We start from the raw sequence: 15101 nt of genomic DNA on the forward strand, positions 1-15101 counted from the left end.
ACATGCGCACACATGCACACACACATGCTCGCACACACATGCGCACACACATGCACACACGCATGCACGCACACACACACACACACACAAAAGGGTAATGTCTGACCAAACCTAGACAGGGGAAGATTATTTATTAGGAGGAATTTTCTTTTTAAATTTTATTTATTCAATATTTTGATATATTTATTTGTATGTTTTGATTACGTTTATTTGTGAGTGTGCACACACATGTGTGCACGAGCACGCATGCCCGAGAGCATATGCATGTCTCACAGTGCATATGTGTAGACCAGAGTATAACTCATAGGAGTCGCTCTTTTCCTTCCTTTGTGTCCAACTCATGTAGTTAAGCTTGGTGACAGTGCCTTTCCCCACTGAGCCACTGAGCCATCTTGCCAGCCCAGGAGTGTTTTTCATTGGAGGAAAATGTTCTTTCTGCTGGGGTCCTGTTAGAATGGATCCTATCAACACCCAGTTTTCGACTTTCCAAGTGCAAGCCTTCTAAAAAGTATTCTAATGTGAAGACAGGAGTTTATCTTTCAAAAGTAATTATAGCATAATGTGAGTTCTTAGAACCAGAAGCGTGAATTCGGAACAGTTCTTGGAATAGTGATACGAGGGGAACAAACGGGCGCACACCGGGAGAGGTGTCAACTGTTTAATTGAGGGAGAGTAATGCAGGGCCTACCAGGAAGGAAAGACACACTGTCTGAGTCTCTCAACGGCTGGGCTTCTATGTGGTCCTTCTGCTGCCCATGGCAGGAAGAAATGAACTTACTTGATGTCACACAGGAGGGCCACCCCCCTCAGGATCCAGTGATCCGGGGACAGCACTGTGCGCAGGTACACCACGGTGATGAAGGTGAGATCGGTGCGCCTGGGTTTCTTGTAGATCGGACACACGTACAGTTTCGGGTCCTTGGGGGCCGTGGAGTTAATGGCAAAGATGTGCAGAACAGGAATTTGCATGAAGAGAACCTTTGGGGTGGATTCTGTGAGCTTCCCGTTCCTCCTGTCCCAGGATGCTCCATCCATATACAGCCCATAAATATACACACCTTCCTGAAAGAGCAAGGGGCAGAGAAGGGGACGTGCTGAAAGGTGGACGTCCATAATGTAATCAGGGCTGTCATGTCAGTTCAGAAAGAAAACACACGCTGGTCTTAAAGCACTAACAGACAAGAAAACACCCCTGGGGAAATAGCATTATTGAAACTAGGTCACACTTTCCCCTGGGGCACACAGTGAGTCTAGCTGCGTGGTGGAAATGCCCTGTTATGAGATTTTGGAATGCGGGGTGGCCAACCTGGGTAACAGGAGGGCCAAGTCACTGCTGCAGGTAGCTCAAGTCCAGTTTGAGTTGGTGCAAGCTGGGAACATATAGTGTGACTTAGAACTGCTCCCAATGGGACTTAAGGCTGAAGTGATGGAGCCAACCCTGGACTGTACCCCATCTCCTCCGCAAGATAAAATGAGATGATAATGCCCCAGAGGCTTAGAGCAGTACAGCAAAGTGGACATGAGATGGGAGGGGAAGCTGGTGGCTCCAGAGTATAACCAGCTCTCCTCCCCACATACTTGCCTACAAATGGACTTGCCTTCCTGGGCCTCCCTTTTAAATCAGGGAAGCCAAGACCCCTGAGCACAGGTGACAGTTTGTAATTTGATAATGGAAGTGCGTGGGGATGGGATAGGAGAAGTAACTTCGGATTGAAGGTCATGTAGGCTTTTGCCACCAGAGCAGACTGCGGAGGGGACGGTCTTGGAGGGATCCCTGAAGGGCTGGGCAGCATATGGGAATGGGGAGGAGGAGGCCGATGCAACTCCTCTAAGACAGGCAGGATGGGCAGAGAAGATACTTTACTTCTTGGGCAAGGGTTCAAAGGTACTAAAATGGCTTATCACTTGACCACGGAAGACGAATCTGCCGAGCTGAAGTGTCTGAACTCTATCTTGCGGGCACGGGGGAGCCACAGAACATGTATTCATTAAAACAAGAAAGGGCCGGAGAGAATCATGCAAGCTCATAAAGTATATTTATGTAGAGGATGGTGACCGTTTTTCTATTTCTAATGAAGATGGGGCCTGGGGAAGTTAATGTAGATCACGGTAAAGGACGGAGAGATTAGCGGCAAAGGGTCCTGGGGCGCTCTCATTGGGCTAATTGCATGAGGACCGTATATTTTTAACCACAAACTGAAGCATACGGCTTGACAGCGAGACCCTGGGCAGAGCCAGAGAATGAGGAGACAGGACTTCCCATCATTAACTTCGTGGTTGGCAATTAATTACAAGAATAAGATGACCACTAGGATCTACCCTACAGCCAACTGTGTCCTTGCCTATGGCCCTTGCAATTTAGGGACCCTAAGAGTTGCAGTGAGAAGATGTGACAGGTAGAATAGTGTCACCCCAAATTTATGTCAACCCAGTACCTCAGACATATTGTTTGGTTTTGTAGATATAAAGCATTCAGATAAGAACACACTGGGTCTAGGAAGGTCCTAGATCCAATATGGCAGGCAGACACATGTGTGAGTGTGTGTGTGTGTGTGTGTGTGTGTGTAGGTGTAGGTTGCACAGAGAGGTACCTAGAGAATCAGGCTTTTGACAGTGGTGGTAGACACTGGAGTGAGACGGGTGAAAGAACAGCCAGTCTGCCAAGGACTTCTAGTAGTCATCAGCCGCCAGGAGAGAGTCATCAAGTAAGACTGTCTCTCATGGCTTCCTCCCGGAAGAAACCGACCAATCACTGATTTAGTTTGTTTTGTTTTGAGACAGGGTCTCATGTAGCCCAGGCTGGCCTTAGACTCCTGTTCCTCCTGCTTCTGTCCCCTGAGTGTTGGGATTATAGGTGGATGTCATAACATCCAGTTTATGTGCTGCTGGGAATCCAGCCAGGGCTCTGAGCTTGCTAAGCCAGCACTTTCCCAACCGAGCTACAGTGGGGTTTGGACCTCCTAACTCCTTAACTGTGAGGGGAAGACATTCTAACATTTGAGTAAGCCAGTCTGCGGTATTTAAAATAACAAATAGGGATTGGGGTACCAGGAAGCTAGGCGGTACCTCAAACACTTGCACACAGGGAGGTGACATGGGGTGGGGCAATGGTAGGAAGATGCAAGAACCTCGGAGTATATAATAGAGAGGCCCTAAACTACCTCACAGAGCAGCTGATAGAAATAGACAGGGCAGGGGTGTGGGGGGGAATGAGGACTTGGGGAGGCATAAGGAACCTTCCAAAGACTGGAAGGAAGTTCTCCTGCTACAAAGAGGCAGGGAATTTGGCCCAGAGCTAGGAAATCCATCTGTTCTAGTCCCCTTGGTATTGAGAGAATCAGAGGAAAAGAAGGACGAGGATTTATTGTGTTGTGTCAGATGATCTGCCACCAGGCTTACATGATGGCATTTACAGCCTCGTGACTTCCTGCAGAAAGGTTGAACCGGCACTTATTTTTCAGACATAAGAGCAAAATCATTAAAGAATTGGCCCAGCATGTGTGTCAAAGCAGAGGCGCAGAGAGCCGACTCTCTCCACAGCAGGGCAAGTGCTCTGCACCCAGAGTTCCCAAGCACGCCGAGGGAAAAGACGGGACAGGAACTGAGCTCCCAAAGTTAGTCCAGCGGACTTCCATGGCCCTCGGCTGCTACAGGGGACCCTGTGAGCTCAGCACAGGAGCGGAAGACACGTGGAACTCTGTCTAAGCAAACATGTACATAACTTGCATTTATAAAAAAAGGTCACCCCGGGGGAGTTGCTGGGCTCACTAGCCCTTGTCATAAACCTCCCACTCAGCAGACGGGGGAGGCACTGGCCTTGAGGTTGGCTGGTTACAACAGAGAAAAACCTCCACGGAAAGCAGACGGGCCTCACTGGAGAAGCCAAGGTCAGTTTTCAATGTGTTGTTTGTTTTTGTGGTCCTGAGGCCTGAACCCAGGGCCTTGCACGCTGGGCAGTTGTTTGACCGTCTGCTGCACTGCATCCCCAGCCCGCAGCGGCCATTTCGCCCTCAACTTGAATCTCTACCCTGAGTTCCCCACAGCACCTACCACAGGGGGTGAGGTGATCTCCTCTTTGGTCTGCCGCAGGACTTCGTTGTGGATGGTCACAGTGTCCAGCGCCCAGCCTTTGTGAGCTCGGGTCACTTCCTGCCTCATTGCTGTGAGGAAGCCTCGAGAAAGCCAGACAGAGAGAGAAGACTCTTGGTGAAGCTCCCACACGGAGGGTGGCTTGACAGTCTCTAAGCTGCCCGTCCACCCTGGGAGGAGCTGAGATCAGGACCGCAGAGCCAGGGACATCTCTCCTAGGGGTTTGTTTCCGGGGAGACAGTGAAGAGAGAGGGACGTTGGTTTGGAAGCCTTCCGGAATTGCAAGTCTTAAAAGGGTTCCAACCCAGTCCCAGCTCATGGTCTCTACTGGAAAACACAATATTCAATGTGTGACCGGAATGGTAAAGTATTCTGAGAAACAGCCTTCCAATTAAACCCGAATCAAACCATTATGAAGCTTCTATTTGCCATGATGGGACAATTTCATTTAGTCTAAGGAAATAAGGCATAAACACCATAATAGGAACCCGACTTTCAATTTGATCAAACAGAGCAATCACACCGGAAAGGGAAAGCTACATCTTTTAATGTGCATAATACAGTTATTTTAAGATAATGCGTGGCTCCGTATCTTGTGGCCTTTCTCTAAACTTAGTATTTTGAAATCATGCCAATCAATTCAATAAGAGAAGTCGTTTTTTTCTGGAGAGTGGCATTTGATGTTAGAAAAAAAAATAGATCCCAAATTTTAAAGCTGGCCAGAAAACCAGCTGCCTGTGATATACCGCTCATCTCTAGGTTCTCGTGCAAACGGTCGACAAACCGTAAGGCTGTTAAAATATGGAACATATACACCCCCAGTGCTCTTTTTTAAATTGCTTATTTTTTGGTAATCTTATGCATGGATGCATTGTGTTTAGGCCATTTCCATCCCCATCTCCCATCCCTGGCACTCTTGAGTGGTCCCTGAGAACCACGGAGGGGAAGTTGCAAGGGGTTAAGCTGGGGATGGAAGGAAAGACCGGCACCCAGTCCGGCTGTGCCGAGGGACTGCAGTTCACGGAGAGGAAACCATTCTTTCATTTGTCAGCCCTAAGAGCAGCCACAGTGTACCAGGCACAGTTCAAGGTGGCTCAAAGTGGAAGAGACGGCCCATGGGCCTGCATTCAAGTCGAAGGGAGCCTGTCTCTAGAGCAGTGGATCCCAACCTTCCTAACGCTGCAACCCTTTCATACAGTTCCTCATGCTGTCGTGACCCCAACCATAAAATTATTTTCATTGCTACTTTATAACTGTAGCAAACTACAGCTATGTGAATATCTGTGTTTTTTGATGGTCTTAGATGACCCCTGTGAAAGTGCCCTTTGACCCAAAGGGGTCGCAACCTATGGGTTGAGAACCACTGTGCTAGAGGGAGCATTAACATGACACAGGCCATGGCATGGGAAAGGTCGAGAGAATCCTGGCTGCAAAGCTGAAGTTCACTGCAACGCCCCTCCCAGTATTTGTTTTTGCTGTTTTTAATTATGGGTACGCGCATCGTGGGGGTGGGGTGGGGAGGTAAGGCAAGAGATGCCAGATCACACTGGAGCAGGACTACAGGCAGATGCGAGCTGCCCAGTATGGGTGCTGGAAACCAAACTAGGCTCTTCTGCAAGACCAATACACTCTCAAGGCCAAGCTGTCATTTCTCCAGCCCTGGGCCACAAGCCTGTGAAGATGCGTGAGAACCTGCAAGACAGGACAAGACCAGCTCGAGCAGCTGCACTTGTGAAGACTCGGAGGTGGAGTCCAGGCTATGGAGGGGTCGACGGTTCCAGATAAAGACAGTACAAACAAAGCTAGACGCTCGGTTTCTCAGGTCGGAGTTCCTACCTTTTCTTCTAAAATGCACTTTATTATATTTATTTATGTGTATGTGTGCATGTGTGTGTGTGCATACGCGTGCCGTGGCATCCGTATGGAAGTCAGAGAGCAACTCGCAGGAAGCAGTTCTCTCTTTCCGCCATGTAGGGCCCAGAATCTAATGCAGGTTGTCAAGCTTGGTGCCAAAAGACTTTACCCACGAGCCATTTCACTGGCTGCCCAGTGCATCTTGGGAGGTGGCCAATGACTTGTCTGCATTTGCATCTATCTAAGAAAGCTCATTCAAAGCACAGTTAGGACAGGATCTATGGCACTAAGGGGAACCTTCTGAGCATTTCTGAGAGTCGAGCCCCTCCACCAACCATAGCAGAAAAGACCGACCTTGCAGAATGAGCTCAGTCATCAGGAAATACAAGGGAACCTCACTGGCAGTAGCGGCTGACTGCTTCCTGGAGTCCCAGAAGGTGATCGGATCACCAAGCCATCACATTCACTTTCGTGGTTTGTTTTCTGAGATTTATTTATTTTTATTTTGTGTGTCTGGGTGTTTGCGTCTATACCTAAGTCTGTGCGTGCAGTGGCCATGGAAGCCAGAAGAGGACATCAAATCCCTTAAAACTAGTGTTGTAGATAGTGGTGAGCTTCCATGTGGGTGCTGGGAATCGAACCCAAGCCCTCTGGAAGTGCAGCCAGTGAGGCATCCACCTCCCCAGCTCCTCACTTTCATTTTGAACTCTGGGGAAATCCCACACATCAGGAACACACTCCACGTGTTTGTCGGTCAGTGGTATATAACTCCAGTCACCTGTCAATCACCCTCCTACCGAGTCATTTTTCGATTGATTTATTTGTATGAGTGTTTTGCCTGCATGTACCTATGTGTACCATTTGTATGCCCTGGGACCCATAGAGGCCAGACTACTGCATCAGGTTCCCTGGATCTGGAGTTACAGATGGTTGTGAGCTGCCATCTACTTGGTGGGGACTGAACTCAAGTCCTCTGCAAGAGCAGCCAGTGCTTTTAACTGCTGAGCCATCTCTCGCGCCGAAAATGTCATTTTCATAATTCAACACACAGTGTTCACCCATGTGTCTATAAGACACTGCATATCCAACTCGAGTGTCTAGAGGTAAATTGACCTTAGCTTATGATATTTTAAATTTCACCCCTGATATTATGAAGCTGCAAGGTCATAATGTCCAAGTCACTAATCCTAGTCTTAACCTTTCTCTGCACCAGTGGAGTAATTGATATTTTTTTTCTATAACATCTTAAGTCACGACTAAACTGTAAATTGACCTCACCCCATATGGCTCTCAGGACCATGCCTGAGTGTCTAAGAGAAAGGAAGCTGGTTTCTTTTCTTTTTTTATTCTTTAATATCTTTTCTCTGCTTCTGAGATCTTAGTCATTATCAGAGAGTTCTGCAGAACCCGAGTGCAGTTAAGGAGACTCTATTTCCTGTCTGCTCCTACTGGGGAGCATGCATTACATTGTCCAGACTCCAACAGTAAGCATCCTGGTGCTTTAGAGGCATTCTTGGCACGCCAGCAGGTGGGATCCAGTACAGGGCTCGTCAGTCCAGAAACCAAGAAAGGCAGTGGTGAGCAAACGCATTTGAAACCTATCTCAAGGGCAGGGAATGGTTTGTGAGCCGTTCCCACTCAGAGAACACGGAAGAGTAAGGAAACATGCATGTCCAAACCTATCTATGCTGCATCTAGCCACCCCTTTCATCTGAGATGGAGTCTCGTTATCTAGCTACCTTCAGATAGCATCTGTAGCCAAGAGTGACCTTCCTTGAGCTCTTCATCCTTCTGCCTCCTCCTCAAAAGCCACTCCTTTTCTGTAGCACTGGGAATCCAACCCAGGACTCTGTGTGTGTCAAGCAAGCGCTCCAGCCTCTGAGCTACAGGCCCAGCCGCTCGTCTAGGCTTCCTCGTTCCCCACTGACTTCCTGTCAAGGACACGATCTTGTCTCATTCAAACGTATTGAACCTTCTGAAACATTAATTGTTGGGTTTTAAGAAATGAATGGCTGTCCCTCTTGGAGACTGATGTCAAAGCTAATGAAACTACAATCTGCTCCTTCTGCGGCTTGCCAAAGTTTTTAAAGGACAATTGGTAGAGTTTTTCTTCACAAAAGCTTGGAAATCAGACACTTTTGTTTTGGCATGAATTTAGTTATAATCACCCGGAAAGTGACTCAAATGTTCCCATTTTTCAAAGAAGAAACGAAAAGTCAGTCGGAGTGAGACCTCGACAGCAATAACCACCTATTCTTCATGAGATTTAAACGCCCATACGAAAAAAGTGGGTGACTTTGACTAAACACTGGCGTTCCATGTGGTCTAGAGGAGGCGTTGAAACAAATCTCCCCTTCGAGTTCATAAAGCATAATGAACTCTTACAACACTCGTCAAGTTCATTTGTTTTTTTTTAAAAAAAAAACAACTCAGTATTAATGTAGGATCACACCGTGGAAAGGCAGGCCTGAAGCAATACCTTTTTATGTGTTAATTCCCGTAGTGGGAGTCAGTTAATACCCAAGTGGGTAGATTCCTGCCACCTGACTTGTGCTCTCTGCTGGCTCGAAGAGAGCCACGGAGTGTTTGGTGGTCTTCCCCACAAGCTCTTAGAAAAGATGGAAGAAACAGCCCCTCAGGAAAGCGTGCCCCTCAGCTTTACTAAGCATTGGTTGGAATTCTGTAATGATGGGGGCAGGTGTGCGGTGTGACCATATGTTCATGTGCCTGGAGGCCAGAGTTCAACAGCAGCTGTCTTTTTCTCAATTGATCTCCACCTCATTTGCTTGTGTGTCTGTTTGTTTTTGAGGCAGGGTCTCTCACTGAACACAGAGCTGGTCAGTGAGTGCCGGGGCTACAGATGTTTGCACCATTCCTGGCTTTTCTATAGGTGCTGGGGTCCGAGTTCAGTCCTCTGTCCCAGGAAACCGTCTCTCCAGGCTCCCAGGCGGCACTTTTTTCTTCAGTAAATGAACCGGTCCTTCTGTAATGGGCTTGGCTTGCACAGTTATTTCCTGTCTAAACAGCTGCCACACCTCCCAGCAGCATCTTCAAAGATGAAGAGAAATGAAGTCCCTGCCAAGAGTTTATGACAGGCAGTTTTTCCCCCAAATGAGAAGCAAATGCGGTCCATTGGTAAGTTAAACAAAAGGATAGAAGTCACTAGGCAGCCATGAAGTTGGTCAGCCGAGCTGAATGAACACACACTGGGCACCTTTCAGAAGCGCTGGCTGAGTGCTGTAGAGCAGGTGTTGGTAATGGCTGAGAATGCAAAACGCCAGGGCAGCTTGGCCCAGAGCAGTGAAGCCAGAACTGCTGGAGGAGGCATCCATAGTGCTACAGTAGAGTTTCTTTTCACACGTGTGTGTGTGTGCGCACGCGTGTGTATGCGCATATATGGAAACTAGGTATTGAAGTCATGTGGCTTTCTCAATCACCCTCTCACCTTATTTTTCAAGACAGGATTCCCTGAACCTGGAGCTCACCAGTTGGTTAGACTTCTGGACATCGAGTTTCAGGGTCCCATCCTCTCTGCCACCCCAGTGCTGGGATTACAGGTGCATGCAGCCACAACCAGTTTTCTGCATGGGTCTTGAGGATCTGAACTCAGGGCCTCCTGTTTGCATGGCAAGCTCTTTACTGACCGGCCTGTCTCCCCAGCCCTTTCTCTCAAATTTTACTGGTCCCAGGAATCATCAGGGGAAGGGGACTCCAGTTAACACCTAGGTTCTGATCTGGCAGGTGGGTCAAGAGAGGGACCCAGGGTTCTGTGTCTCAGGAATGCAGCTGCTGTGGGAGGCCCACACATCAGTTATCGGGGGTTTTAGGCCAAGGTTCTTGTCACCTTAGAATGACTTAGGGAGCTCTTAAGAAAACTGATCACAGAGGCTCTCCACTCTAGAGTCTAGCGGTCTTAACCTCTGAGATTGAGACACGATTGGTTTTGGGCCCCAGCCATTAGTATGTATTGAAAATGTCCCCGGTGATTCTGCAGTGGAAGGCAGGCCTGAGAATGGCCACTCTGTCAAACGCTCTCGTCAGACAGGCCACTTACCAGTCAGTGACCCTCATTTGTTTTAAGGACTGGATTGACAAAGGGGAAGGGCAACACTTCTGAGTACAAGCAAAGTCTCTGGAAGGCTGTCAGTGGATGAGCTGGCTCTTTGCAGGTCCTCTAGAGAGCATAGGTACTCTGTGTCACTCCTCTCTGTGACAGGCTCTATCAGAACCCACGGACACAGCAAGGTTGGGACCCTCCACCCCAAATGGCTGTGTTGGGAAGTTTAACTCCTGACAAGCCGGCATTCTTCTTGAGTGACTGTGGTTTTTCCCTTGAGCCCTCCAGTCTCAATTCTTCTCTCCCTCCACACTTTCCCATTATGCCCTCTGGCACGGTTCCATTTCTGCACAAAGGAGTCTCTCCCCCTTTATGCTTTGACTGGAATCAACCCTGGACACATAAGCACTTCCCATCATTCCTCCACCCATCCTGAGAGCCTCTGCTGCCCTGACAACCACGGGCTCTGATGACCAGCCCTTCCTCCCTTCATCGTGTCTGACATCTGTCCCCAATCATCTCAGTACCCCACATACATCTGCTTCGTGTCTGTGTGTGTGTGTGCGTGTGTGTGTGTGTGCATTCCTCTGTGTGTGTGTGTGTGTGTGTGCATGCCTCTGTGTGTGTGTGTCTGTGTGTGTGTGCATGCCTCTGTGTGTGTGTGTCTGTGTGTGTGTGCATGCCTCTGTGTATGTGTGTGTGCGTGTGTGTGTGTGTGCATGCCTCTGTGTATGTGTGTGTGTGCATGCCTCTGTGTGTGTGTGAACGCAAATGCCAGAAGCCAATGTCATTTCTTTCTACCTTATGTTTTGAGACAGGATCTCTCCCTTGAGCCAGGAATACACTGATTTAGCTGGACTAGCTGGCCAGCAAGTTCCATGGATCTTCCTTGTCTCTGCATCCTGAGTGACGAGATTACAGGTCTGTGCCAAGGCACTCAGCTTTCTTTATGGGTGCCGGGCATCTGAACTCGAGTCCTCATGCTTGCATCTCGGGCACTTTACTGAGTGACCTCCTCAGCCCCTCTGTGATCCTCTCCAGTGTCCCTCTTCAGCGTCCTTCCAGCAGACTGGTCCCCCTGCTCTTGACCTCGTCATTTCTCTATTTTATTTTGCAGGTGCGCGGGGCAGGGGGTGCATAACTTGTGTGAAGGCCCGGGGACACGGCGTAAAAACCAGTTCTCTCCTTCCACCGCGAAGGAATCAGGGAACAAACTCAGGTCAGCAGGTGTGGTGTGGCAGGTGCCTTCTTGGTGCCACTGAGCCATCTTGCTTGCCCAAACCACAACATTTGTAACGAATCAACTCCACCTCCTTTCTTCTCTGCCTCATTAGATCCTTCTTTTTCACTGAGCGCCAGACAGAGCCCCAAACACAGATAAACTCAGACAAGAAGCCTCTTCTTACAGCAGCACCCACTGCTGGAGGATACCAGCAATGCCACACAGCCGCTGTGTGGAACCGGAACCGCAGTGGGTTCCAAAGCCCCCCGATGTCCCTCTCTGTCCCCACCAGACCTCTTCCCCCAGCTTCTGTCGCTTTCCTGAAATACTTGCCCCCCCCATGTTTTCTTTAATCTTGCCTCTGCCTTTAAGTGAGAACAGACAACTCGCTTTGCCTCTTAGCAGCAACCTGCACTGCTACCCACTGTGAGCATCTGTCTCCGCTGTTTCTACTACTGTGATGAAACACCGTGACCAAAAAAATAACTTGGGGAAGGAAAGGGTTTCTGTGGCTTACACTTCCATATCGCTGCTCATCATCAAAGGAAGTCAGGCCAGGAACTCAATCAGAGCAGGAACCTGGAGGCAGGAGCTGATGCAGAGGCCATGGAGGGGCACTGCTCACTATCTTGCTCCTCATGCCTTGCTCAGCCTGCTTTCTTATAGAACCCGGGACCACCAGCCAAGGGATGGCGCCCCCGACCATGGGCTAGGCCCTCCACCAGCAGGCCTGGTCTTATGGAGGCATTTCTCAGGTGAGGCTCCCTCCTCTCAGATAACTCTGGCTTGTGTCAAGCCGACACACGGCCATCCAGCACAGCATCTATGGCCAGTCCTTCCCTTCCATGCTGCTCTTGTTACAATGGGAGAGGTGTCTAGGCGCCACTCACTCCTCCACAGTCTCTCCACTGACACATCCATCCCTCCTGTCTTTCCTAACCCCTGTCTGGTGTCCTTCGACTCCCCACCCCCACACCCTCTTCTCCTTCCCTCCACCAGCATTTGAATGGGTTTCTCTTGTCATTAAAAGAGAAAGAAAAGCCTTTCTTCTTACACATATCCTCTGAAGTATCTCTTCTTCAAAGTCTTCTGCCTGCCCAGCACATCAATATAAATTCTCTCCTCTCCTCCCTATCTTTCTCTCTCTCTCTCTCTCCTCCCCACTCCCTCCCTCACTCCCCCTCCACTTCCTCAATTCACTCACTCATCTTAGAATCTGACCCGTCAACCTCTCAAGCTCCCACCTGCACCCCTGGGACTTCTATTTCAACTGTGATCTGGCTGAGAAATCCATCCAGCCATTTGGGGCCCATCAGACGTGACCTCTGGCGATCTCTGTTCTTATTTATGAGATCCCCTTCTCTCTCTTGTTTGGGGCCCAGGTGTTCCTGCTCCCCCCTTCTCAAGCTATTTGGTGGAGGGTCCAAGTTTGTGTGTTCTGGAGGATGATGCAGACGGAGACAGCAGAATCCTCATGAGGATGGCTTAGGGGAAAGGTGACCGGACTGTCGTGGGGGAGGTCACTGGAGAACAGAACTTCCAACACTGGCTGTAGGCACTGAGTCACTAACAGGGAGAGATGCACAGCCACGCCTGTGAGCGGAGGAGACCGAGTCCCAAGGCAGAGTCACAAAGAGGGCTGAGGGGCAGGAAGAGAACCAAGGCAGTGCATGGATGGAACCCGAGGTCTAAAAGAGGTTCCAGGAATTGGAGAGATGGTTCAGCCGTTAACAGCACTTACTGCTCTTCCAGAGGACCCGAGTTCGGTTCCCAGAACCTACAGTGGGTGGCTCATAACAATCTGTAACTCCACTTTGAGGAGGGATATCAGATGCCCCCTTCTGGCCTGTGCGGACATCAACATGCATGTGGCACACACACGAAGACAGACAGACAGACAGACAGACAGACAGACAGACAGACAGACAGAGAATCCAGACTTGACACCCTAGCTACAGTCAATAGAATGAAGTTAGCAGAAATGCCATTAGGGTGAGGTGGCCTTTGAGAGTTGTTTTAGTGGTTCCTGATAGCTGGCCAAATTACAAGGGACTAGACAGTTGGTAGCCATGTGCAAGACTAGAATTCTAGGAGTCGTGGCTGTGACTATGACCAAGGCCAGCGACTAAAGGGTCCTCTTGTCCAAAGACAGGCAGAGGCACCTGTCACCCACGCAGAGGCTTTTCAGAGTGCAGTGGGTCCCTCTGCAGTTCTGAAGTTTGGGCACAGGGGCATGAGGAACCAGACGAAGAGCTGACATGAGACGAGAAGTTGTCCCTGGTTCCTTTCCCATCCTGAAAGTCTATTAACCCTTGGCCTGCTTTCCACCTTGACAAACAGCAACCATGGAGCTGGTCTCAAAGGAAGCATTCGGAATTGCATTGCTCTGCAAAACATGTGCATGGGCGCGCACACGTTCCCCCATCCCCATCCCCACCCCCACACAGTGAGAGAGAAAGAGGGAGAGAGAGAGACAGAGACAGAGGAAAGAGAGAGCTAAGATAACAGGACAAAAATCATCCATTTCTTTGCTTCGGCAACAGCCCCTCTAAGTGAAAAATCTTGATTCATGCCAATGAACAAGCTGGTATTGATATCTGCCATAACAGTATGGTTTCGGGAGACACAAGAAAAAAAAGATGACTAAATGGCACCAAGCTCCAGACTGAATCAAGCATTTAGAAAATGATTGTTGTTGCAGGGTTCAATCTAATCCAGAGGTGCGAGGCCCAGGGAGCATGGCCAGCCTGCTCCATCCTGTCATTAGCACACCTAGGAGTCATCCCAAGCATCAAATGACAAAATATGGCTATTAATGTGAAGGTATCACAAAGGACTCAATATCTTAGCTTGAAGACCGCCTCTTTATAATTCATCCCCACTGGTTTAGACACATCCCCATATATAGAGGACACGCGCATGCATGCGCGCACACCAGACTCAGACTTTAAATCGCGGGTACATGGTGCCCTGAGAGTGGTAAGGGGGGGGGGGGGCCAAAAGAGAATTCCTTTGAGGGCTCTGAGGATCACAGCCTTAAAGAGTTTGAGAATTCCACATGCTCAAACCCGTCAGGGAAAAAACGGTGAAAGAGAGGCTCTCTGGGTCTGCAGAGGCTGGCGGAGAGCACACCCGCCCACCGAAGAGGCCCTGCCACTGAAACACACAGCCACAGGGTCACCGATGCAGCAAGCTTGACCATCTTAATCATCCAGTCTAACTGTCCACATGGCTGAGCTCATCAGCGGCCACAGAAGTCACAGTGAAGGGGGCCTGAGAATATCAGGTGAGGCTGTGTGGGGAGTGACTCAGCCGCTTCAAACAGGCCAGACCACAAACAAGACAAAGCAAAACAAGCACGGAGCCAGCCAGGAGACAAAGGAGCCAGCCACAAGACAAGTGAGTGTGGCTGCAAACAGCGCCCAGCTGGGATGCTAATGGGGGTGGGGGCGACAAATGGAAGATGTCACCTGTCCCTATGGTAGCAAGGACTTCAAAGTCACCTAAGTCTGAGGAGAACCGGCCTGATGGGAAATACACCACACACAGTCTACGATGCCAGGGGTATAATACGGTGACAAAAATGTTCACATGTGAAGAAATTTCATTTTAATTCGTTACATGTATGTTTATTGTGGGAGCGCACGTGTGGAGGTCCAAGGACAACTTACTGTATGCAGTTTGTTCTCTGTCCACAGTGTGTGGGTCCTGGGCTTTTATTTCAGGTCGCCAGCCTTGGCGGCAAGCGCCTTTACCTTCTGAGCTTCTCTCGCCACCTCAGACTCCCTGGGTTTGTGATGAAACTTTAGCCTCTTTGTAGACAGCACTATGCTTTGCCTAAATGTGTGGGGTGTTATTTTTAAAGCCATTTACTTAAAT

At 49.3% G+C, this 15101-nt stretch overlaps 1 protein-coding gene across 1 annotated transcript in view; it reads right to left on the bottom strand.

Annotated features, from left to right (window-relative positions):
• Window positions 1-260: 260 nt before the first annotated feature.
• The window catches only part of Dnah8 (dynein axonemal heavy chain 8), a 228267-nt gene continuing 213426 nt past the window's right edge, over window positions 261-15101 (bottom strand). The window contains 2 exon segments of the mRNA XM_026785784.1: window positions 261-1062; window positions 4051-4172. Of these exon segments, the coding sequence (XP_026641585.1) occupies window positions 775-1062; window positions 4051-4172 (410 nt within the window). The 3' untranslated portion in view covers window positions 261-774.

This window comes from Microtus ochrogaster, linkage group LG2, assembly GCF_000317375.1.
Source record: "Microtus ochrogaster isolate Prairie Vole_2 linkage group LG2, MicOch1.0, whole genome shotgun sequence".
Classification (NCBI taxonomy): Eukaryota; Metazoa; Chordata; class Mammalia; order Rodentia; family Cricetidae; genus Microtus; species Microtus ochrogaster.